Source organism: Ovis canadensis, chromosome 1 (genome assembly GCF_042477335.2).
Source record: "Ovis canadensis isolate MfBH-ARS-UI-01 breed Bighorn chromosome 1, ARS-UI_OviCan_v2, whole genome shotgun sequence".
Lineage (NCBI taxonomy): Eukaryota > Metazoa > Chordata > Mammalia > Artiodactyla > Bovidae > Ovis > Ovis canadensis.
The window spans coordinates 239,238,710-239,264,488 of record NC_091245.1 but is presented as its reverse complement, the minus strand read 5'-3'; the positions used below and the strand labels follow the sequence as shown (position 1 = coordinate 239,264,488).

At 34.9% G+C, this 25,779-nt stretch overlaps 1 protein-coding gene across 2 annotated transcripts; it reads left to right on the top strand.

The window, feature by feature from the left end:
- The first annotated feature begins 6,315 nt into the window (after window positions 1–6,315).
- On the top strand, window positions 6,316–25,036 carry LOC138425077 (arylacetamide deacetylase). 2 transcript variants are annotated; one of them, XM_069562705.1, is made up of 6 exons: window positions 6,316–6,645; window positions 9,014–9,094; window positions 13,687–13,909; window positions 15,719–15,788; window positions 17,002–17,173; window positions 22,132–25,036. In XM_069562705.1, the coding sequence occupies exons 3-6, from the start codon at window positions 13,723–13,725 to the stop codon at window positions 22,726–22,728; spliced, it is 1,026 nt and encodes a 341-aa protein (XP_069418806.1). In that variant the 5' UTR covers window positions 6,316–6,645; window positions 9,014–9,094; window positions 13,687–13,722; the 3' UTR covers window positions 22,729–25,036. The 2 variants fall into 2 exon arrangements, with proteins under 2 accessions (XP_069418806.1, XP_069418799.1); XM_069562698.1 differs by lacking the exon at window positions 9,014–9,094.
- The last annotated feature ends 743 nt before the right edge of the window (window positions 25,037–25,779 follow it).

The window sequence follows — 25,779 nt, the reverse complement described above, 5'->3', positions numbered from 1 at the left end:
GGTTCTATGAAGACCTGTAAGACCTTCTGGAACTAATACCCCCCAAAAATGTCCTTTTCATTACAGAGGACTGGAATGCAAAAGTAGGAAGTCAAGAAACACCTGGAGTAACAACCAAATCTGGCCTTTGAGTACAGAATGAAGCAGGGCAAAGGCTAATAGAGTTTTTCCAAGAGAACTCACTGGTCATAGCAAACACCCTCTTCCAACAACAAAAGAGAAGATTCGACACATGGACTTCATCAGAGGATCAACACTGAAACCAGATTGATTATAGTCTTTGCAGCCAAAGATGGAGAAGCTCTATAGAGTCGACTAAAACAAGACTGGGAGCTGACTGTGGCTCAGATCATGAACTCCTTATTGTAAAATTCAGACTTAAATTGAAGAAAGTAGGGAAAACCACTAGACCATTCAGGTATGACCTAAATTAAATCCCTTATGATTATACAATAGAAGTGAGAAATAGATTCAAGGGACTAGATCTGATAGACAGAGTGCCTGATGAACTATGGGTGGAGGTTTGTGACATTGTACAGGAGACAGGGATCAAGACTATCTCCAAGAAAAAGAAATGCAAAAAAGCAAAATAGATCTCTGAGGAAGCCTTACAAATAGCTTTGAAAAGAAGAGAAGTGAAAAGCAAAGAAGAAAAGGAAACATATACCCATTTGAATGCAGAGTTCCAAAGAATAGCAAGAAGAGATAAGAAAGTCTTCTTCAGTGATCAGTGCGAAGAAATAGAGGAAAACAATAGAATGAGAAAGAGTAGAGATCTCCTTCTTGGCACCATGCAGTAAGTGCTGTACTTTCCTTTACCACAATCCAGGGTCAGTTGATTGACTTTGCTATGTGTTGGGGAAGCAGACTTCAATCTATGTTCAGTAACACTAGCAGATGATGTTCTGAGGATGACCATTGTTTTCCTTTAATTTTATACAGTTCAGAAAGTTCAACTTTCAATGATGCAGGAACACGTCCAAAACCACATGTACAATGGCCACCTGGCCCGATTTTGGATGCCTGAACCACAGTTTTATATCTTGTCAGAACAAAGAACAGACATCAAACATGACTGGTACATTCCTTCAAGGTTTCAAAAGAGACAGAATAGCATGCACGTAGGAAGACAGCACAACATTGGCGTTTGGGAAGAAAACCTCATCTTCAGTAGTACTACCATTAGTGACATAGGAAGGGGAGCCTTTATCTCTACCTTCAAATTTGGACATCCTAAACAATCTGGTGACTGCATTCTTTTTTTTTAATTGGTTAAAACAGATGGATGTTTGGCAGGCCGTAAGACAGATTGCTCTACTTGGCAGAAAGTTCAAGCCAAACCATGTATAATCCAGGATGACTTATGCATATCACAGAATATGAAAATTTCTTCCATCAAAATGATCAACAAGTACATGAAAATGTACTCAATATGACTAACCATCAGGGAAACAACAATTCAAATAGTGAGATATCACCACACACCAGTTCAGATGGTGATTTTTTAAAAAGCCATGAGAGAAATGTGAAGATATTGAGAAAAGGGAAGCCCAATCCCATGTTGGAAGGAATGTAAACTGGTTCTTCCACCATGAAAAATGTTATGAATTTTCCTCAAGAATTTATTTTTAATTAATAGCATGTTAATGCAAAAATTTAGTTTTCATGTATCTGTTTTAATCTGAGAAAGGTTTGCTTTTTGATAGGCAAGATATTGTTCACAAATTTTATTACTTATACTATTACTGTGACTTATTACTAAATTCACCTGGATGTTTTAAAAATTAAAGTATGTATTTTAAGAGAGAAACTGTAGAACAAAGTAGAAGAAAGAGACAGAGGCAGATAGAGAAGTGTAATAGTTGATCTTTAAACATTTCACCCTGAGTCTTAACCTGCTCTTTCATCCTGTCCAAGGCCTTCTCCCTGTTGTCAAATAATAAAACAACAACTATATGAAAATTTGCTTGTTTTTGTTTTGACACTGAGTTAATTGCCAGGCAGAGAACACATACCAGGTAAGAAATTCAGTGAGTGATTTTCAGAGGAGGAAAAGCAGACATTTCTAAGAACTAAAGAGAGAAAGGGCATATTCCACAATGATTATGGTCATTAAGAACTGAAATGCAGGTGTTTACATAGTACTGATGAGTCCATAGGTCAGTGTGCAAGGCCCCTTGATCAATTGACAGGAAAGAATTTCTAGTTAAATTTGCGTCAGTCAGTCAGTTCAGTTCAGTCGCACAGTCGTGACCGACTCTTTGAGACCCCATGAATTGCAGCACGCCAGGCCTTCCTGTCCATCACCAACTCCCAGAGTTCACTCGAACTCATGTCCATCGATTTGGTGATGCCATCCAGTCATCTCATCCTCTGTCGTCCCCTTCTCCTCCTGCCCCCAATCCCTCCCAGCATCAGGGTCTTTTCCAATGAGTCAACTCTTCACATCAGGTGGCCAAAATATTGGAGTTACCGCTATAGCATCAGTCCTTCCAATGAACACACAGGACTGATCTCCTTTAGAACGGACTTGTTGGATCTCCTTGCAGTCCAAGAGACTCTCAAGGGTCTTTTCCAACACCACAATTCAAAAGCATCAATTCTTTGGTGCTCAGCCTTCTTCACAGTCCAACTCTCACATCCATACATGACCACAGGAAAAACCATAGCCTTGACTAGAAGGACCTTTGTTGGCAAATTAATGTCTCTACTTTTCAATATACTATCTATGTTGGTTATAACTTTATTTCCAAGGAGTAAGCATCTTTTAGTTTCATGGCTGCAATCACCATCTACAGTGATTTTGGAGCACAAAAAATAAAGTCTACAACTGTTTCCACTGTTTCCCCATCTGTTTGCCGTGAAGTGATAGGACTAGATGCCATGATCTAAGTTTTCTAAATGTTGAGCTTTAAGCCAAGTTTTTCACTCTCCACTTCACTTTCATCAAGAGGCTTTTTAGTTCCTTTTCACTTTCTGCCATAAGGGTGGTGTTATCTGCATATCTGAGGTTATTGATATTTCTCCTGGAAATCTTGATTCCAGCTTGTGCTTCTTCCAGCCCAGCATTTCTCATGATGTACTCTGCATAGAAGCTAAACAAGCAGGGTGACAGTATACAGCCTGGATGTACTCCTTTTCCTATTTGGAACCAGTCTGTTGTTCCATGTCCAGTTCGAACTATTGCTTCCTGACCTGCATACAGATTTTTCAAGAGGCAGGTCAGGTAGTCTGGTATTCCCATCTCTTTCAGAATTCTCCACAGTTTATTATGATCCACACAGTCAAAGGCTTTGGCATAGTCAATAAAGCTGAAATAGATGTTCTTCTGGAACTCTCTTGCTTTTTCCATCATCCAGCAGATGTTGACAATTTGATCTCTGGTTCCTCTGCCTTTTCTAAAATTAGCTTGAACATCTGGAAGTTCATGGTTCATGTATTGCTGAAGCCTGGCTTGGAGAATTTTGAGCATTACTTTACTAGTGTGTGACATGTGTGCAATTGTGCAGTAGTTTGAGCATTCTTTGGCATTGCCTTTCTTTAGGATTGGAATGAAAACTGACATTTTCCCGTCCTGTGGCCACTGCTGGGTTTTCCAAATTTGCTGGCGTATTGAGTGCAGCACTTTCACAGCATCATCTTTCAGGATTTGAAATAGCTCAACTGGAATTCCATCACCTCCACTAGCTTTGTTCGTAGTGATGCTTTCTAAGGCCCACTTGACTTCACATTCCAGGATGTCTGGCTCTAGGTGAGTAATCACAGCATCGTGATTATTGGGGTCGTGAAGCTCTTTTTTTGTACAGTTTTCTGTGTATTCTTGCCACCTCTTCTTAATATCTTCTGTTTCTATTAGGTCCATACCATTTTTGTCCTTTATTGAGCCCATCTTTGCATCCAATGTTCCCTTGGTATCTCTAATTTTCTTGAAGAGATCTCTAGTCTTTCCCATTCTGTTCTTTTCCTCTATTGTTTTGCATTGATCACTGAGGAAGGCTTTCTTATCTCTCCTTGCTATTCTTTGGAACTCTGCATTCAGATGCTTCTATCTTTCCTTTTCTCCTTTGCTTTTCACTTCTCTTCTTTTCACAGCTATTTGTAAGGCCTCGCCAGACAGCCATTTTTCTGTTTTTCATTTTTTTTCCCATGGGGATGGTCTTGATCCCTGTCTCCTGTACAATGTCACAAACCTCCGCCCATAGTTCATTAGGCATCCTATCAGATCTAGGCCCTTAAATCTATTTCTCACTTTCACTGTATATAAGGGTTTTGATTTAGGTCATACCTGAATAGTCTAGTGGTTTTCACAACTTTCTTCAATTTAAGTCTGAATTTGGCAATAAGGAGTTCATGATCTGAGCCAAAGTCAGTTCCCAGTCATTTTGGTTGACTGTATAGAGCTTCTCCATCTTTGGCTGCAAAGAATATAATCAATCTGATATTGGTGTTGACCATCTGGTGATGTCCATGTGTCAAGTCTTCTCTTTTGTTGTAGGATGAGGATATTTACTATGACCAGTGCATTCTCTTGGCAAATGAAGCCTTTGCCCTGCTTCATTTCGTATTCCAAGGCCAAATTTGCCTGTTACTCCAGGTGTTTCTTGACTTCCTACTTTTGCATTCCAGTCCCCTATAATGAAAAGGACATCTTTTTTGGGTGTTAGTTCTAAAAGGTCTTGTAGGTCTTCATAGAACCATTCAACTTCAGCTTTTTCATTGTTACTCATTGGGGCATAAACTTTGATTATTGTTATATTGAATGGTTTGCCTTGGAATGAACAGAGATCATTCTGTCATTTTTGAGACTGCATCGAAGTACTGTATTTTGGACTCTTTTGTTGACCATGATGGCTACTCCATTTCTTCTAAGGGATTCCTGCCTGCAGTAGTAGATACAATGATCATTTGAGTTAAATTCACCCATTCCAGTCCATTTTAGTTTGCTGATTCCTAGAATGTTGACATTCACTCTTGCCATCTCTTGTTTGACCACTTCCAATTTGCCTTGATTCATGGACCTAACATTTCAGGCTCCTATGCAATATTGCTCTTTAAGCATCGGACCTTGCTTCTATCACCAGTCACATCCACAGCTGGGTATTGTTTTTGCTTTGGCTCCATCCCTTCATTCTTTCTGGAGTTATTTCTCCACTGACCTCCAATAGCATATCAGGCACCTACCAGCCTGGAGAGTTCCTCTTTCAGAATCCTATCATTTTGCCTTTTCACACTGTTCATGGGGTTCTCAAGGCAAGAATACTGAAGTGGTTTGCCATTCCTTTCTCCAGTGGACCACATTCTGTCAGGGTTACTTAAATTCATGGTTCTTTAAGAAAATTAGCCTCAGAAGTGTTAAACAGAGAATTAAGTTTTGATTCTCTCCTGGGCAAGTAGTTCTGTAATTTAAAAATTTTCCTTTTATACTATCCACCTTCTATACAGAAATTCCCTTAACAACACATACCAACGTAGTTATCCAAGTTCTTTTTCTTCCTTTCTAGAAAGTGGAACAGTAACAGAATCACACATTTTACACAAATCAGCAGAATTAGCTTGGGTGCACGTTATGACATCTTCATTTCCAATATTATTTAGTGGTGTTATGTAACAATTGAGGTTATATATTACCAATCAAGGTTATATATTAACCAAATAGAATTTGAAATAGCAAGTTACATATTAAGCTGAGAAATGCACTTTTGAAATTGGACTTACAAAGTCTACATCAGTGCCTTTCATTTTACAAAGTGCATTATCTTTCCTGGGTTTACCCAACAGTGGACCTAAGACTTGGCTTAGGCTTGGGTGCTGCAGTTTTCCATTATTCACTCCAAAATTACTCCAGTCACTACATAGCCATTAAGATGATCAATTTGTATATGATTGACTTTTAATAAAGCTATAATAAAGATATCATTAAAGATATATCAAATTTTTTTATGGATCCCTTTGTTTTCCTCTCTTTCCTGGTGTCTCAAATGGTAAAGAAACCGTCCGTAATGCAGGAGAACCCGGTTCAACCCTTGGGTCAAAAGATCCGCTGTAAAAGATCCCCTGGAATACCCACTCCAGTACTCTCCTGGAGAATTCCATGGCCAGAGGAGCCTGGTGGGCTACAGTCCACGGGGTGAAAAAAGTCGGACACAACTGAGCAACTAAGACACACACACAGAGGGAGTGTGTGTCTGTTCTATTTTCCAGAATCTTTGAGAATATTCTTCTCTAAATTGGTGTTACACAGTTATTTTTCTCATATGCAAATGCAGGGAGATTTGATATGAACTGTCAAAATGTGAATGTTATCCTTTACAAACTGCACACTGGAACTTCAGCTCTTATCCTCAGCACTAGCCTTCTGTACCTGCCATATAACAACCTACTGTGCCAATGAGGAAACTCCATGGCCGAGAAGTTACATAATAACTAGGTGGTGTTTGCCTCTATTGAGTTTCAGGCTTTGAAATGATATCTAATACTGTCTTGCTTAAGAAACAGAACAGTTACAACATGGGGAAAAAATATTTTGTCTTTCTGATATTGGGAGTCCTCTTAGCAGCTTATATTTATGAACCTCTTCCAGATAATGTTGAAGAACAGTGGAAAATAATGCTGTTAAATACTTTTTTAAAAACTTCATCATATTTGGTAAGTGAAAATATTTATTAATCAAGAAAGTCAAGTTTTCTAAGATTCTAGCTTTGTTTCATTTTGTTTTTACAAGTTCTTCATAACCTTGGCTTCCTGTTGTCAAATTCTCCTGACTGCTATACAGCTGAGTTATCTCAAAGCAAACTGTAACAAGATGACCAAGGAGGCATTCAGGTTGTATTTCTAAAGTGATCTATTCTGCTAGCAGTAAAACTGTGTGTGTGTGCATATGTGTGTGACAATCTTGTTTTACTTTTTCTACTCTTGTGTGCTTTTGAGAGGGTAACAGGCAGGAAGGACAGGGGTCTCCAAATGGAGAAAATCGGCTGCAAGTGCCAGACATTTTTATCTTTCTTAAGTGGCAGGAGGAAACACACTAGCATATATTTTTCCTTCTCTATACAAATTTAAAGAAGGTTTCTCTTAAAATACTGTGTTGCCATAATGACATCTGGTCTCACCTGAAGTTAACTATTCTCAAACCTTGAGCTAACCAATGCATTTTTCCATATGGAAATATTTGTCTTAAGCTATGTTAATGTACTATGCATTTACCCCAGACTCTGTCTTCAAGTTCGTTCCACCTAATGGCTCAGAAACTACTTGACAAACAGTTATGCTATACTCAGATATTGTTCCCCTAATCTATGTAAACGAAACTATTTGTATGGTAATCTGCCCTTCTACAAGATTCAAGTCAATTGTTTTATGGCCTGGGATGAATCGTCTAGTGCCGAGATTATCCCAAAATACATTTTATGGGTGAAGGGCCTGGTGCCATTCTGAGTTTTGAGACATTCCTTTCTTTCATTAACAGACTGCTGGTGACTATATAACATCCAGCTGAAGACTAGCAGAGGGTACTCTTTCTGCTCTCTTCTGATGCCTATGTCAGAAGCTTTCTCTATCTCCTAAAGTTTAATAAAACTTTATTACACAAAAGCTCTGAGCGATCAAGCCTCATCTCTGACCCTGGATTGAATTTTTCTCCTCCGGAGGCCAAGAATTCCGGTGTCTTTTCGTGGGTCGACAACAAGCTTTCACTTTCAGAATTTCATACAAAATTCGGAAGTCATGTGCTTGAACTACTCTGTAGTTACCTATGATATTTAAATACTAGTAATGGTTTTGGAACACAATATATGCTGTAGACATGCAAGTAGGTTCTCATGGTATAGAAAAGCTGACTGTAAATGCCTAATAAAAAACATGAGAGGTTTGTTGTTGTTGGTCAGTTGCCCAGTCGTGTCTGACTCTTTGTGACCCCATGAATTGCAGCACACCAAGCTTTTCTGTCCCTCATAATATTCCTAAGTTTGCCCAAGTGTTCAAGATCCATATAGTCAAGAATGAGACGTTTAGCTGAAGGCAATCAGTTACCACCACTGGATTTGTTATGACTACTTATTTGGAAACCTGATCCAGTTTACTCCTCTAACATTCTCACTAAAAAATTAGCCTCCTCCCTCTGTCTGTCTCTCTATACATAAAAAAGGAATCAACAAAGATTATTTGGTGGCAGATTGAAAACTGCTAGAGTTCTGACCAGCAGAAACCTTTAATCTCAACAATCATATTTCCAGGAATGGAAAGCTCACTACTGTTCTATGTAGTCCACTCCAGTTTTTAAAAAATAATTTTAAATAAATTTTATTTTTTGAATAGTAATGTACCCATATATTTCAAAAATCAAAACAATATGAAAAAAGTGGACACTGAGAATTCCTGCTCCCATTTTTGTCTCTTTCCATTCTTTTCTCCCAGGCCTTTGGAGAACACCAGTTTTATTAGCTATTGTGATCTTCCTGGGGTTGCTTTTTACACATGATGCTAATAATAATGAATATAGCAATAAAAACATGTTTTTGTCTCCTTTTCATTCTTCCATAAGAAACAACATAACAAATATTCTGTTGGGTTTTTTGCATTTCTCATTTAATCATATATCTAATAGATCTTTTCACATCTTCATGTAAAAAGTCCCCTCATTCTTTTACATAATGCAAAGGATTCAGTAAGTGTGTAAAAATATAGTTCACTTATTCAGCCCTATTGAGGTGCAAAGTTTTGTTATTTTTTAGTATTTTGATATTACAAGCAATAAAATAGTAATACATGAAAAACTTCCAGAGGTTGCATTTTGTCTATGATAAATCCATGAAATGGGATTGCTGAACCAATTGGAATTTTGCTAATTATTGCAAAGTCATTCTGTATTATTTTCCACTCCAACCAGCAAGGCATGAGAGTATCCGTATTCTCTCAATTCTCAACAAAAATATGTTGTAATTTTTTCTTGACTTTTTTTTTATCAAATAAATAATAAGTTGTATCCTAGTACAATTTTATTTTGGGTTTCTCTTAGATTCTGCCTAAGAAGCTCAGGAAATGGAAACTTTGTTTCCTGCAGATAGTCCTTTAAGCTGATTCATACTGCTACTGTCAGGTGAGTGTATGCTCCTCGGTTCTTTGTCTCGCCACATCAAAGATTTGGAGTGATGCTACTATTGTGAGACAAGTCTGGGAGTGCTCCAACAAGGCTAAGGAAATAACAAATGTCTTCCTCTTTGTAACTACCAGCTTTGTTTCAGTGTCTATATGTGCACTAGTGTTCATGATAATGGCTGACATGTGTTCTCCATTATGGAAGCAAAATAGTAGTCTAGCCCCAGTTTGTGTGTATCAAGTAGAGCTAGCTAAATAATTTTTCAAGCCTGGTGCTAAATGAAAACCCGAGAACCCTTGTTCAAAAGGCAGGGAGAAAAAGGCACAAAGATATTTAATCATAAAGCTTTTCCTTTAAAAACATTTATTACTCATGATATATAATATATGTGAGCTTCCCAAGTGGCACAATGGTAAAGAATCTACCTGTCGACACAGCTGATGCAAAAGACAAGGGTTCGATCCATGGGTTGGGAAGATCCCCTCAGGTAGGAAATGGAAACCACTTCAGTATTCATGCCTGAAAAATCCCATGGACAGAGGAGCCTAGAGGGCTACAGTTCAGGGGTTGCAAAAGCCAGACACAACTGATCACACACACACAATGTTGAGCTAGGTATGTTTGGGCTTCTCTGGTTGTTCAGTGGTAAAAAATCTGCCTGCCAATGCAGGAGATGCAGGTTTGATTTCTGGGTTGGGAAGATCCCCTGAAGGAGGAAATGTCAACCTACTTCAGTATTCTTGCCTGGGAAATCCCATGGCCAGAGGAGCCTGGCAGAATACCATCCATGGGGTCACAAAAAGTCAACCACGACTGAGGAACTAAACAGCAGTAACAAATAATACAGGTAATAGTGAATACATGAATAACAACATATACAAATTACAAAAATATGTATGTAATTTATGTGTTACAATGAATAATAATAACATTAATGTAATGCTTTTTATTTATTAAGTGTCTTCTCATTTTTCTATAAAGTTATTCATCAGGTCAACAGGATCTGTACTTTTAGCAACTTCATTTTCAATACATATAACTGAAATTGAAACCAATTGCTTATGGCAAACACAAGATCACATTAATTTTTAATAATCTGTATATTTTAGATATTAACCCCTTATCAGTTATATCATTTATATAACATCTGCTCCCATTCAGTAGACAGCCTTTTCATTTTGTTGATAGTTTCCTTCACTGTGCAAAAGCTTTTTAATTTGATGTAGTCCCATTTGATTATTTTTGTTTTTGTTTCCCTTGTCTGAAGAGACATTTCCAAAAAAATATTGCAGAGACTGATGTCAGAGAGCATATTGCCTATTTTTTAAAGAGTTTTATTGATTCAGGTCTTACATTTATGTCTTTAATATATTTTGAGTATATTTGTTAAATGATGTGAGAAGATAGTCCTGTTTGATTCTTAGCATGTAGCTATACAGTTTTCCCAACACCATTTATTGAAGAGGTTGTCTTTTCCCCCATTGTATATTTTTGCCCTTTGTCATAGATTAATTTCCCATATAAGTGTGAGTTTATTTCTGGTCTTGAGATTCTAATCCATTGATGTCTGGATCTGTTTTTTTCCAGTATCACAATTCTAATCCATTGATGTCTCGGTTTGTTTTTTTCCAGTATAGTCCTTATTTGATCAATATAGTTTAGTCGTATAGTTTGAAATCAGAGAGCATGATACCTCCAGCATTGTTCTTTTTTATCAGAATTGTTTGGGTTATTCAGCGTCTTTTGTACTTCCATACAATTTTAGAGTTCTTTATTCTAATTCTATGAAACATGCCATTGGTATTTTGACAGAGATTGCTTTGACTCTGTAGATTGCCTTGGGGAGTATGGTCATTTTTACAGTAATAATATCAATTCTAATTCATAAGCATCATATATCTGTCTGTGTCATCTTCAATTTCTTTCCACATGTCTTACAGTTATCCAAGTCCTAGTCCCATGTTGCCCTACACTTCACACTCCCTGGATGGCCAGTCCAGTTGATCTGAGCACACACTGACTGCTGCCTACTGTGTCTATGAGTCTGAGCATTTAAAATTGTGTCCTTTCATTTATTTCTGATATTGGTAAACTGCAACTTTTTTTTTTCTGATTATTTTGACTGGAGGCTGATCAATTTTATGGGATTTTTTTTTCAAGGAATAAATCTTTAATTTTCTTTATCTATTTTGATTTTATTGATTTCCAGGTTTCCCCCCTCCCTTTATTCTTTCCTTCATACTTTGAGTTTAATATGCTAATCTAACTCTAAATTTGTAGTGGAGGAAGCTTAGATCAGTTCCTTTAGACCTTTCTTCTCCTCTAATAATGCATTTAAAGCTAAGAATTTTCCTTCAGTCAATGCTTTTTCTGCACTCTACAAGTTTTGATATGCTATAATTTCATTTTCAATTGCTTAAAAATATTTTTTCAATTTGTCTAGAGGTATCTTTTCCTTGGCCAATGAATTATTTAGGAATATGTTGTTTAATTTCCAAATGTGTAGGGATTCCTCATACACTATTATGTTTCCAGTTTTTATTTTACTTATGCTATGGATTGACAACTATTCTGTATGATCTTAATTTACTTGGCTTGTTGAGATATTTTTCCCCCAAATTTGTCATATGGTACATCTTTGTGAAATTTCTTTGTGCAGTTGAAAGAATGTGTATTCTGTTTTCATTAGGTGGAATGTCCTCAATACATTAATTCTGTTGAGTTGATAGTTTTTAAATTTTCTATATGCTTACTACTTTTCTATTTGCTTTTTCTATCAAAATGTGAGATAAAATGTCAATTTCCAGCTAATAACTTTGGATTCTTTGTTTGTTTCTCCTTTCAATTTTTCAGTTCTTGATTCCTGCATTGTTAAGCTCTGTTACTGTTTGCATACACATTTTAGTATTGCTTTGTCTTGGAGAACTAGGCTTTTTGTTATTATGATTTCCAATACTGTGCCTTTTTTCAGAAGCCTATATTATAATACAGTCTTGTTATCAGGGTGGCAGGAGATTGATAGAAGAAACCCCCTCAGAAAACAATATCAAGTCTGAAGTCCCTTATATTATATGGCACATACCAATTAATATAGCCAATCCTCTTATCAGTGGATTTTGTATCTGTGGATTCAACTTGTGTGTGCCTGCTAAGTCACTTGTTATGTCTGACTCTGTGCAACACTATGGACTATAGACTGCCAGGATCCTCTGTCCATGGGATTCTCCAGGCAAGAATATTGGAGTGGGTTGCCATGCCCTCCTCTAGGGGATCTTCCCTATCCAAGGGATCAAACTGGCCTCTTCTATGTCTCCTGCATTGGCAGGTGGGTTCTTTACCAAAAGCGCCAACTGGGAAGCCTGGACTCAACCCACCAAAGATCACAACCCTAGGATATGGAGGGCCAATTGTATTTTGCTTTCATAGCAAAAATGTATTAAGATTTTTATTTTACCTTCATTTTAATAAAATTAGAAATGAAAGAGGTTAAAACAGTGCTTATTCCACCATTTTTTGGTATTTGCCATTCCTTTTGAATTACATATTTGAAAACTGAGTATTTCTGTTCCTTAAAGCCTCAGTCATTCTAGACCTTTAATGAAAAAAATGTTGGAGTATTTTGTCTATTGAATTGTTAATGTATTTCTTACTGTAATCAGTTTGTTATATATTCTAAAGACTATCATTTTCATAACTGCAAGTTTATTATTTACATTGTGCTTTGACTTTTCAACCACTTTACTAGATTTTTAAAATATTACTGTTAAATTTAACAAAACTTATCAATATGCCTTTCATAGCCTTTGGGTTTTGTTTGGCTTTTAATATGTGTGTGTTGTATATTTTATTAAATTCTTCTTAGGGACTCTTCTTTCCTTTCATTCAACCTCTTGGAGTCTAAAAGGATAGGAATAGCAAACAATCTGTATTTTTCTATCACCACATTTTGTTTTTCTCTAGACTAAGCTTACTTAATCTGACTGAAAGGTTTTCTCTTCAGTTAATCATCCAAACTCTATTTTCCTTTTAAGTCTTAGTAAAGTTAAAAACCTTTTCCTCACCTTGACAATTATTCCAAAGAATTTTTCCCATATTTATATTACAATGTACTTTTATAACTTGTGTTTCATTTGACTGTGATTTTTTTCTTTTCTTTTTATTTTTGAGGATGAATGGCTTACCTAATTCTACTGGTCATTGACAACAGAATTATATATTCCATATTAATATCTATTGGGTGAGTGTATAAGTGAGGATTGGAGAAGGCAATGGCACCCCACTCCAGTACTCTTGCCTGGAAAATCCCATGGACAGATGAGCCTGGTAGGCTGCAGTCCATGGGCTCCACAAAGAGTCAGACTGAAGCAACTTAGCAGCAGCAGCAGCAGCAGCATAAGTAAGGATTAATGTCACTTAAGTTATTCATCATACAGTAGTAAAGCATCTGGGTTTGTATATCTTCTGGTGGTATAATCATTGATTTTTCTGACTATAACTAAGAGTTTTGGGGTCATATTGAGTATTTATGTACACCTCTTGACTCAAAACATTTTTTACAGTTAGAGTATATGTGTATTTTTATTTCATTTTAGGCCCTGTTTGCTGAAATATTGGGGCTAAACCATTTCATGAAATCGATGACACTCTTTTCAAGAATTCAAGGTTTTCCACCAACATCAGATGAAAACATAATTGTGAGAGATACAACATTCAATGATATTCCTGTCCGTATATATGTGCCCCAACAGAAGACAAAATCATTAAGAAGAGGCTTGTTTTATATTCATGGTGGTGGCTGGTGTTTGGGTAGTAATGGTAAGGGTGATACATTGGTAGATTCATTTCATATAATGTAAATGATGATTCTCATATTGGGAGCTACAAATTAAATATCATGCTCTTGCTTCTGAAATTATTTTCAGGAAAGCAACATGAATTAAGTTTTTGGAATCTCAGTCTGAATAAAATGTTATTAACATTCAGAATTTAACACATTTTTGTTACAAAAATTAAGACAGTTTCTGATCTTACCACTCACTGACAGAACGTACAAATTTCGCAGAATGAAGATTAAGCACCTTAGCAAATAAAAACTCTTTTTGTCTTTTGAACTCATTAACATATTGCTGAAAATGTCTTATTTATCCTTTAAGACTCAAATGATTATTTTCCAAATTCCTAATGGTCCAATATAGATGTGAAAAAGCTTTCCAATTACTTAATTAAATATTAAGGTATAGTCAGCTTTCTTGAAATCATCTCCTGCTTAACAGTATAGGACTAAATAATGAGTTGCATTTTATTTTTTTTTTCCCTTGAAGAACATTTTTATCCTTTCCCAGATCAGGTTGTACTCCAGAAAAACAGTTTAGTTTTTATGTTGAAAGGAGACATTTAGTACATTTTTTTCCTGTATGTTATCACAATGGATAGCACTATGGATTGAAAGTAGGAAGACGATGTTCAAGGCCCAAGGTCCAGTGTATTGAGAGTATGGTTGGCAAGGGTAAGACACGCCACTGTGCTCTGAAACGGAAAACTGATCAGGGGCAAGTGAAGGATCACCAGACTTCATGATTCACATTCTACTGACATGTGAATATGTAAATTGATCAACAGGAAGCTAAGTATTAGACTTTTTTCTTTAGGTAATATTTTAAGATAAAGGGAAGAAATATAAAGTCATCACAGTAAACTTTATTCTTGACAGTATCATTTTTAAATTCTTATAGTGGTCCAGTCAGAGAAGGCAATGGCACCCCACTCCAGTACTCTTGCCTGGAAAATCCTATGGACAGAGAGGCCTGGAAGGCTGCAGTCCATGGGGTCGCTGAGGGTCGGACACGACTGAGTGGCTTCACTTTCACTTTTCACTTTCATGCATTGGAGAAGGAAATGGCAACCCACTCCAATGTTCTTGCCTGGAGAATCCCAGGGACGGCAGAGCCTGGTGGGCTGCAGTCAATGGGGTCGCACAGAGTTGAACACGACTGAAGTGACTTAGCAGCAGCAGAGGTCCAGTGTTGCGGTCTTTTACAGACTGGGACCTGGGGACTGGAGTTGACAAAAAGAAAGAGAGAAAAAGAGAGAGAGAGAGCAGTATCTCTCGGGTTATGTGGAAAACCGATAAAGCCCATGCACAGGACTTGTACTGCTCAGGAAGGCACAGGGCATCCTCTCAGGGAGGTCTTGAAAGCCTAGTGGAGAAAGTGAGCTTGGTAGGCTTCCACGGTCCAAAGAGAATGAAGACAGAAAGAAGGACAAGGGGGACCCAAGTCTCTAGTGGAACAAAGGTATTTCATTAGCAGAAATGCATGCTTATATATCTTCAGTAAAATGATTACTCAGCCATTACAAAGAATGAAATTCTACCAGTTGCAATAAAATGGATAGTCTAATACATACAAGGTCGCTGAAGAGAATCAGCGAAAGGAATCCAAGCCGGTGCCCTTTCCCATGATCTCAGTCCTGAGAACTGCATGCCTCTCTACTCTTTCCTGTATTCCAGAAACTGATAAGGAACAGAGAGTCCTTGAGAAATGGCACACAAAGGAAAATGCAATATACTGGATCCCTTAAAGTTGAACATCCCCTAACAGTCCAGTATTTTTTCTTTTATTTCAGATTATTATACCTATGACCTTCTGTCAAGATGGACAGCAGACAGACTTGATGCAGTTGTCATATCAACCAAGTAAGAGCTGTGTTATTTGATTTTAGGCCATATGCCTTACATATCAATATACACACAACTATATAGAGTGTCTTATTATGGCAAAAATTAATCTGTGCCTCTGATGACATTGACTATGGACAGAGAAACCTAATGTCGGAAGCTGTCCAGTCCAGCAGTCGAGAGAAAAGGCATGCACCATATTTGAAGAAGGAACAGAGGTCAGAAAGGAAAGATGTTGTTCAAATGAAGTTAGCCAACAGTATCACATGGATTTAACTACTACCTCTGGATCTTTCCCTATAATTAGCAGAATATTAAGGAAATTTTGGAGTCAGAGGATTGGGGTTGACTGTCAGCTCTGCAGATTGGTAACTGATTGATATTATAAGGGATATTGAACTAAGTATTAGTGATTTGCATATTTCATCATTGACATGGGGACTACATATTATAATACATGTAACAGTGCTTAGAAAGGTGCCCAGAAGTTAGTAATCCATTGATATTACCCGTATTTACCATGAAAGTAAGATAAAACCTATCTCAAAGTCCATTCTAATACACAATTTAGAAAGAGTAGGAAAAGGGTTTAAATTTTCTATAGAACACACTCTCTGTGAGAACCTTCTTAAACATAAACTTCAGAAAATTCAGTTAATGGACTAATGGAATAATTATCATATTAAACTGATATATTTTGACAAAATAACAGTAATTCTAGAGAAACAAGTAATAATAATTATATTTTTTTTAAAAAGTAGAATATTTACCAAAATTAGTCACTCTGCAAATATTTTTTTCTGGGAAAGGTAGCAGCTAATAAGTATTTCCCCAAGACTGAACCAAATTTAGCAATTGGACTTTACATTTTGATTATAAAAATGGCAATATTTAGAGATTCTTAGTCAAATTTTATGATTAGGAAAAACATGTCTCCAACAAATATGTTGGTAAAAGCAAAATTTTACTTTTGATTTTGGGTCAAGAGTCCTGGAAAACCAATGGTTATAGCACAGGGAACTCTGCTCAATATTCTGTGATAAACTATATGGAAATGAATCTGAAAAAGAATGGATATATGTATCTGTGTAATGGAATCACTTTGCTGTACACTTGAAACTAACACAACAATGTTAATCAAATATAAGCCAATATAAAGCAAAAATTAAAGAAAAAATTTTAAATGATAAGAAAATCAATGATTAAGAAAGCATTGCTTTCCTATCTACAGCTACAGACTAGCCCCAAAGTACCATTTTCCAGTTCAATTTGAAGATGTGTACACTGCATTAAAATGGTTTTTAGACCCCCAAATTCTTGAAAGCTATGGTGTAGATCCTGGAAGAATAGGTATCTCTGGAGACAGCGCTGGAGGGAATTTAGCTGCAGCAGCGGCACAGCAGGTAAGATGCTTAGCATTTTCACTTATTGTATTTTCTTATCTTTCATTTACTAATTTTTGACTCATACATCAGGATTATAAATATAATTTGTCACTAATTTTATGTATTTAGGGAACATTGAGAAGAATGATTTCATACTTTGATACTTCTTTATATATAAAATGCTGAAACAATTTCCTATATAGTTCATTGGCACTTTTAATGAGAGAAAATCAATAAAGGGTAACTATAAGTATAACTAAGAAATCAGAATATTGTATGTAGTCTAAGTATATTCATGACATATGTTCAGAATATTGTATATTATAATATACTTTAATATGCGTATATATGCTTACCAGAAAGAAATATAGGTCATCACTGAGAGAAGTCAACATGATCCTAGGTTCCAGTTTATTCTTAAAACTGATTTTTTTTGTTAGCAATCAACAGAGAGTTGAAGGTAAGCAGATACACAAAGAGGAAAATAAAAACAAATTAACAGGAAAAAATATCACTCAGATTCAGATATTGTTAGTGTTAGAAAAATGTTATAGTAGAATCTGTTTAAAATAAATAAAAGTGTATTTTAAAATTTGGAAATATGCTCATGAAAGAAGCTATAAAAACTAATATGTCTGAAAAATATACAAAATTTCAATAAATAAAAACATTACCCATACAAATTAGGCTTTAAATGCAGTTGTTTTAAGATTTTATACATTTTGAGCAATTTTAGATTCATATAAAAATTGAGGAGAAGATGAGGAATTTACAGTCTACCCTCTGCCACACATTCACACTCTTTCATTATCAACAACCCCACCCAGAGTGGCACATTTGCTACAGTTAATGAACTTCTATTTACACATTATAATCCTCCAGAGTCCATAGTTTATATTAGGGTTCATTCTAGGTTTTACTATGTAGAAGTGTTAACATATTGACTGCAATACAGCAATATAGAAAATTGGAAGAGAGATCAGAAAATTGTTTGTAATATTGAACAGAGAGATTAAAAGATAGAAAATACAAAATAATGAGAATTCATTAAATATATGGCAAAAAGACTAATATGAATATATCCTTCTAATCTGAGGACAAAATGATGACTTTTTTTAGAAATAAAATTCCAGAAAATTCACAATTAAAATAAAATTCCAGAAAATTCACAATTCAATACACTCTCCCTTTGGATTTTAAAGAGGATTGTTTCAGGCAGAAGGAAATTAACCACTGAGGGAGGATCAAAAAGGTAGGAAAAAATAAAGAGAAGGAAAAAAGGTAAATATATTCACAAGCTAAAATGAAAATGAACATGACTCTATAAAACAATAATAATTGTGTCCTGTGATATAAAAATAGAAATCAATTAATTTGAAAAATAATAATTACCTATGCATAGAAGGGCTAATTAGAATATTGAAATATTCCAATAACTTTATATTCTGTAAGAAAGTAATAAAGATATAATTAATATTCAGTTCAGTTGCTCAGTCGTGTCCAACTCTTTGAGACCCCATGAAACACAGCACACCAGGCCTCCCTGTCCATCACCAACTCCCAGAGTTCACTCAAACTCATGTCTATCGAGTTGGTGATGCCATCCAGTCATCTTCACATTGATAAAGTAATGAATTTTATGTTTATCCTTAGTGGACATATAAAAAAATTTTATAAAAATGTTCCAATGAAATGATATCACAGGAAAATTGAATAATAAAAATTATTTCAAAGAATACAAAAGGGAAAAAGAATAATAGAATAGATGAGATAAATAGAATGCACAATAATACATAAATTATGAATTTAAACCAAAAATGTTAATAAATGTTTTGATGCAGATGTATTAAAAATTCTGGTAGAATACAAAAATGGAAACAATCAAATTTTAAATTCCAACAGAAGTTGTATGAATAGGATGTTTTAAAACACAGATATAGATAGGTGCAACAAAAAAGATAGTAAAAGATATGTCAAGCAAATACTGATCAGTATACTTATTTTATAATCATATTAAATAATCTTAGAGGAAAAAAACTATTCCTGGAATTAACATGCAACATTTCTAACTATAATTCCATTTACTGGAAGATGAAAAAAAACCCACATCCATTTACATGCAATTAATAACAGTCTGAAAACACAGAGCAAAGCTGATAGGAAATAAAGGAAAATGAACAAGTTAATAGCAAAATTGGAAGAATTTTACTAATCTCTTTCAGTAATAGAACAGCATGGTTGATAAATTTAAACAGTGAACATAAAATAATAAACAGAAGAATGTACACTTCTTTGAAACACACAAAACAGTTTTCTTAATCAGGCACATATGCAGGGTTATAAACCAACTCTCAAACAATTCAAAGAACTGAAATCAAATAGACCCCTGCTATTCATAGCATAGTATGTGGACTAGCAGTATCAGCAGCATCTGGGCACTTATTGGAGATAGAGAATCATTGGTCTTACCACAGATGTCCCGAATAACACTATGCATATGTAACAAGAATTCCAAGTGATTCTAAGTATGCACAATAAAATTTGAGAAATCAAATTATTTTGATTATATCTCTGTCCACAGTTAGCATAATGCTTTGCACTACCAATAAAATATCAAGAGAAAACTCTGTATGTTTTGAAAGTAAGATGCTCATTCCTGATTAATCCAAGTGCGAAAGAAGAAATCATAATGAAAATGTGAAAATATTTGACCTGCATTATAATAGATATGCATTTTACTGTGTGAAACACAGATATATCAACATCCAGAGGAAAATATAAAGCCTTAACTAAATATAAAAAAAAATTGCTAAAATTGACAGGTCAATATCCATTTCATGAAATTAAACAAAGAAAAGAATGCCTAAAAAATAAAAACAAAGACAAAATAAAAAGGGATAAAAGATAGATGAGAGCACAAAAATGAAATTAAAAATAAACACAGTAAGATCAGCAAAGTCAACAGAAATAGTTTCTTGAAAAAAGCGGTACAGTTGATTAGTCTGGGTGAGACAGACCAAAAAAAAAAAAAAAAAGATGAGAATCTTTATTAAGATTTATTAGTTGATATAAGGAAGAAAAGGAGACTATAGCTATATATCTTACAGATATTAAAAATACAATAGTATACTTTGAACACCTTTAGAGCAATGCATTCAAATTTACATGAAATTGAAATATTCACCATAAAAAGAACTGACTCTAGGGGAAATATGAAACAAGGATTATATTATTATCATGAAATAAACTGAATGGTCATTTTTATATTTTTACACACACACACTCCAGGATCAAGTAGTTTTAAACACAAACTCTAAGAGGTATTTTTAATAGAAATATCTACTAAAAACAAATTCCAAAAGTTGTAAAGTTGCATTTTGGGAGGCTGATGTATCTTGATTCGTAACCTGACAAGGTCAATTTGAGAAGGAAAAATGATAAACATCTACATTTGTGAACACAGATGCAAAATCCTGAACTAAAATACTATTCAAAAAATTAAACAATACTTTAAATGGTTAGTATATCATGACTATTTTGAGTTCATTCTAGTAGATTGTGATAGGTTTAACATTAAAATACCTTTAATACAATTCTCCAAATTAATAATTTAAAGAAGAAAATAATGGTTATCTTAATAAAAGTAAATTGTTTAAAGATAATATCCCAAATCTATAAATATGAAAAAATTAGGAAACAGTGAATAGAAAACAATCTCCTTAATTTGAAAAAGTATGTATACAAAATCACTTAGAAGAAACATCATACTTAATAGGTAATTCATAAAAGTTTTCTCTTGAAAACTGGATACACATTACCTGTACCCAATTGTACCTGAAATCCTGGCCAGTGCTCTGAATGATAAGGAAGCGATACTATTTTTCAGTGTGCTAATCAGTTTGATTCTTCCTGAGTATGTCATTGCTTCAGGCATATACAAGATAAAGTTGGTTCTGAAAATTTTAACTCACCAAATATGCAGTTCACTAGATACATATTTTATGACTGATAAAATGATCAGTTTGTACCAGTAACAGAAGCACATTGCAGGAAAATTAGCTTTGAAGAAAACTATAGAATTCTGTTTCTGGAAGAAGATGGGGACTATATTTAGAAAAGCACAAAAATTCAAATTTTATTTGAACTATTGTTTACATATTAAATTTGAGTAATAATTTAAAATATCAAATACATTCAAATATTAAAAACTTAATAGTTCTGTATAATTTAAACTTATCCAGAATCAAGCATCTCTTTAAAACTCAAGCTATTTCCTTCCCATCTCAATTCTTGCTAACATATTTAGATATTTAAAATAATTCTAACAATAGAAAAATATGTTAATCACTCAGTCGTGTCTGACTGTTTGTGACCCCATGGACTGTAGCCTGCCAGGCTCCTCTGTCCATGGAATTTTCCAGGCAAGAATACTGGAGTGGATAGCCATTCCCTTCTCCAGAGGACTTTCCCTATCCAGGGTTTGAATCTAAGTCTCTGGCATTGCAGGTGGATTCCTTACCATCTGAGCCACCAGGGAAGCTCAATAATAGAAAAGAGAAGATCAAGTACATGATTATGAACTTATAGAACCTCAGATTATAAATCCAGGCTCCATAAGTATGAAATTACGTTTAGTAAAAGATCCTCTTTAAAAAAAAATGATTCTATTCCACAGTCTATGAGGAGGATACAAATTAATTTTGCTTTAAAAATTAAAACATATTAACTTTATGAACATCTAATATACAGGGAGGCCTGGCATGCTGGAGTTCCTGAGGTTGCAAAGAGTCAGACACAACTGAGTGACTGAACTAAACTGAACTGAATACTAAAATGTACCTGATGTTAAGATTTTTATTTTTTATCAAAATGTGTTATTGAATTATATTTTTAAGAACCTTAATAATACATTAATATTGTGGTTAATTTTTTCATTAAAAGGACTTATTAAAACAATATATTATAATTTTTTCCAGCTCTTAGAAGATCCAGATATCAAGATCAAGCTCAAGGTTCAAACTTTAATATATCCTGCCCTTCAGAATTTTGATTTTGATTTACCATCATATAGAGAAAATGCACATTATCCAGTTCTGTCAAAATCGCTCATGATCAGATTCTGGAGTGAATATTTTACTACAGATAGATCACTTAAGAAAGCAATGTTTTCCAACCAACACATTCCTCTGGAATCAAGCCATCTGTTCAAATTTGTTAATTGGAGTTCTTTGCTCCCTGAGAAGTTTAAGAAAGGTCACATTTATAAGATTCCAACTCATGGTAGTTCAGAGCTGGCTAAAAAATATCCAGGGATTCTAGATGTGAAAGCTTCACCATTGCTAGCTGATGACAGCAAGTTGCATGGTTTACCCCTGACCTATGTCATCACTTGTCAATATGATGTCTTAAGAGATGATGGACTCATGTATGTTACTCGACTTCAGAATTCTGGAGTTCGAGTGATCCATAACCACATAGAGGGTGCATTCCATGGAACACTTTCTTTTCTTTTTACTAAAGTTGGTTATAGAGCAGCTGATCAGTATATTAATTGGCTACATGAAAACCTGTAATAAAAATCTGATCAATATAGAAAAAGGTAAGCTCCAGAATTTCAGGAAGAAAGGACAAACGCCCAGAGTACTCACATTAGGAATACGTGTTTTACAGATGTATAAACGTATTATAGACGTATAGTTTTTCTAAATCTGCATGTAGGTAATCGTTGTTATTGTCAAGGAATGATTTTTACAGGTTAGTCTCAGAGTAATTCACTCACTTTTGTTTCTCAGAGTATATTAGATTTTATTTTTCACTTTTAGCTATCATTTTCAAGCATCTAGTTTTCTTACATTCCTTTCATTTTACTTGCTTCATAAATTACTTTAGTTAGAAGAAGTGTCTGCTTGTTTAATACCAACCATTTACTCTGCGTGGTTTCAGGTACTTGGATAAGATCCATTTAATGCTGGCATGAATGAAGTTGTTATTCTTTCTATGTATTTTTGTCCCAGTTCTATATCAACTGTCCACCACTGTAAAATTTATTTTCTAATGCACAACTCCTTAGTCAAGGAAAACAACATAAATAATTGAGATATAAAGATATCTCAATCTCTTGATATTTTGATGAGAGGTGCTGACAGATTATTTTAGCCAGACAAAAGCAACATTTACTTTTGGATAATCTGAATCCTTTTTTTTTAGTATAAATTTATTTAATTGGAGGCTAATTACTTTATAATATTGTATTGGTTTTGCCATATATCAACATGGAGTCAGCTAAGAAAATAGCTCCAAATATGAGTAGCTGAGCAGTAGTAGAAGCACAAGGAAACAAAAATGCATATGTGTATACATATTGGACTTCCTGGTGGCTCAGACGGTAAAGCGTCTGTCTACAATGCGGGAGACCCAGGTTCGAGCCCTGGGTTGGGAAGATCTCCTGGAGAAGCAAATGGCAATCCACTCCAGTAATATTGACTGGAAAATCCCATGGACAGAGAAGCCTGGTACATTACAGTCTATGGGGTCGCAAAGAGTCGGACACGACTGAGCAACTTCACTTTCACTTTCATACATATATGTTTGCACATATGCTCATATACCAATGTATTTAATCTACATCTACACACATATATATATACACACACACACACACCCACTCCAGTGTTCTTGCCTGGAGAATCCCAGGGATGGGGGAGCCTGGTGGGCTGCCGTCTATAGGGTCGCACAGAGTCGGACACGACTGAAGCGACTTAGCAGCAGTAGCGCATATATACATGTCCTCAAATGTATACCAAACGACACTATAGCATTATAAATTTAAAAATAGTTTGGGAAAATAAATTATTGAGTAGTGTGATAGGTAAGTTTGAAGATGTTTTATGTAAAATAAATTTTTTGAAATTGTATGTGTGCCTCTAAATACAGAATTTATGAAACATAATTAATTCAATTATTTGAAAAAAGTGCTGTAAAAATATTTTGTTGAATACTTCTGTTACTGGTGTTTGTCATTATCCTCTGCCTACCTCAAAGTATTCTGCAGTGGAAAACGTCATCAAATAAAGACAGTCCAGTGTTCGAGTTCAGCATACTAGAAAATATTTCCTTAACTGAATTAGTGCATTTAAAATGAAACAAGCAAAAACACTGCTGAATAAGTGAATGGATGTTAATTAGACCAAAACAGAAGTCCAGAGACAAATCGTGCATTATTATGTTATTTTCTTAAATTTATATCTGATTTTTTCATATTTAAACCTGTTCAAAATTACAATATTTACTTGTAATTTTCATTTTCTAGTTGTTGACATCAGGGATATAAAAGCCAGTTGCTTTTATATATTGACCTTGTATCCCAAACCCTTGCTTAATTCACTTAGTAGTTCTGAAAGCTCTACACTAAATGATTTATGATTTTCTATGTAGATAATTGTTTCAACTGTGAATATGAGTTTTATCAATAATTATTAACAGTCTTCATGCCTTTTATGTTTCTTTCTGGTCATATTGCTCTGTCTAGGATCTCCAGTAAAGTGTTAGGGAAACAGTGGCAATAATGGATACTCTTGTGTTTTTTCCAGCATTCAGATTTTAATTATTTGATATTAAGTGTATTATCTAACAGCTTGATATTAGGTCTACATTTTAGAGTTTCTTTTTACTAAATGTGTTTATTCTCTTCTTCAAGTTTGCTTTTTGAATTTGGGACAAGAAAATAATTGCTGAATTTTCTCTAATATAGTTGCTACATAAATTGAAATAATTACATGTTATTTTCTCTGTATTTATCTGGTTGTTTAATCTACAAAGTCAATCAATTTTTGTACTCCAGAGATGAATTACACAAAGTCATAAAATTCTTTATATTTATTACTTTTTTCTTTCTTCATTTCTTAAAGAACAGATTTTTATTCCAATTAGAGACTCTTAATTGTGCTCCTTAAGCATCAGGGTACATGACAATCAGTGAATGACTATGTAACTTAAACTCCTCATTTTTGTCAATTTCCCATCCTGATGCCTTTGCTCTCTGCTGAAGAAAAACAGAAAACAGCTGTAGAAAGTTCTGTCAGGTGGGGTAGAAATGCACAACAAAGAATACCACACAAAGTGCTTTCATGTGTGCATCCCTACCACCAGATGGACACTGTCTCATTCCATTCAATCTATTGCCAAGCCTATTTGTTTTGATAGAGGTTTTTGAGAAATTCTCTTTGCAGTGCTGGAATAGAGATGTAGACATAGGGTATGGGCGTGTGGACATGGTGGGAAAGGGGAGGGTGGGACGAATTGAGAGAGTAGGGTTGATGTATGAAAGTAGATAGCTAGTGGGAAGTTGCTGTATAACACAGGGAGCTCAGCTTGGTATTCTGTGATGACAGAGTGTTTGGATATGGGGGAGGGGAGGAAGACTCAAGAGGGAGGGGATATATGTGTAAATATAGCTGATTTACTTCATCATACAACAGAAACTAAGACAACATTGTAAAAGCAATTATACTCCAATTTTTAGAATGCTGATGATTAAGAAAATGTGAACATGTATCAACAAAGAATAGTGATAGGGCCAGCAAACTGATAACACTTTAAACAATAGATCAAGCGTATAGCAGAGA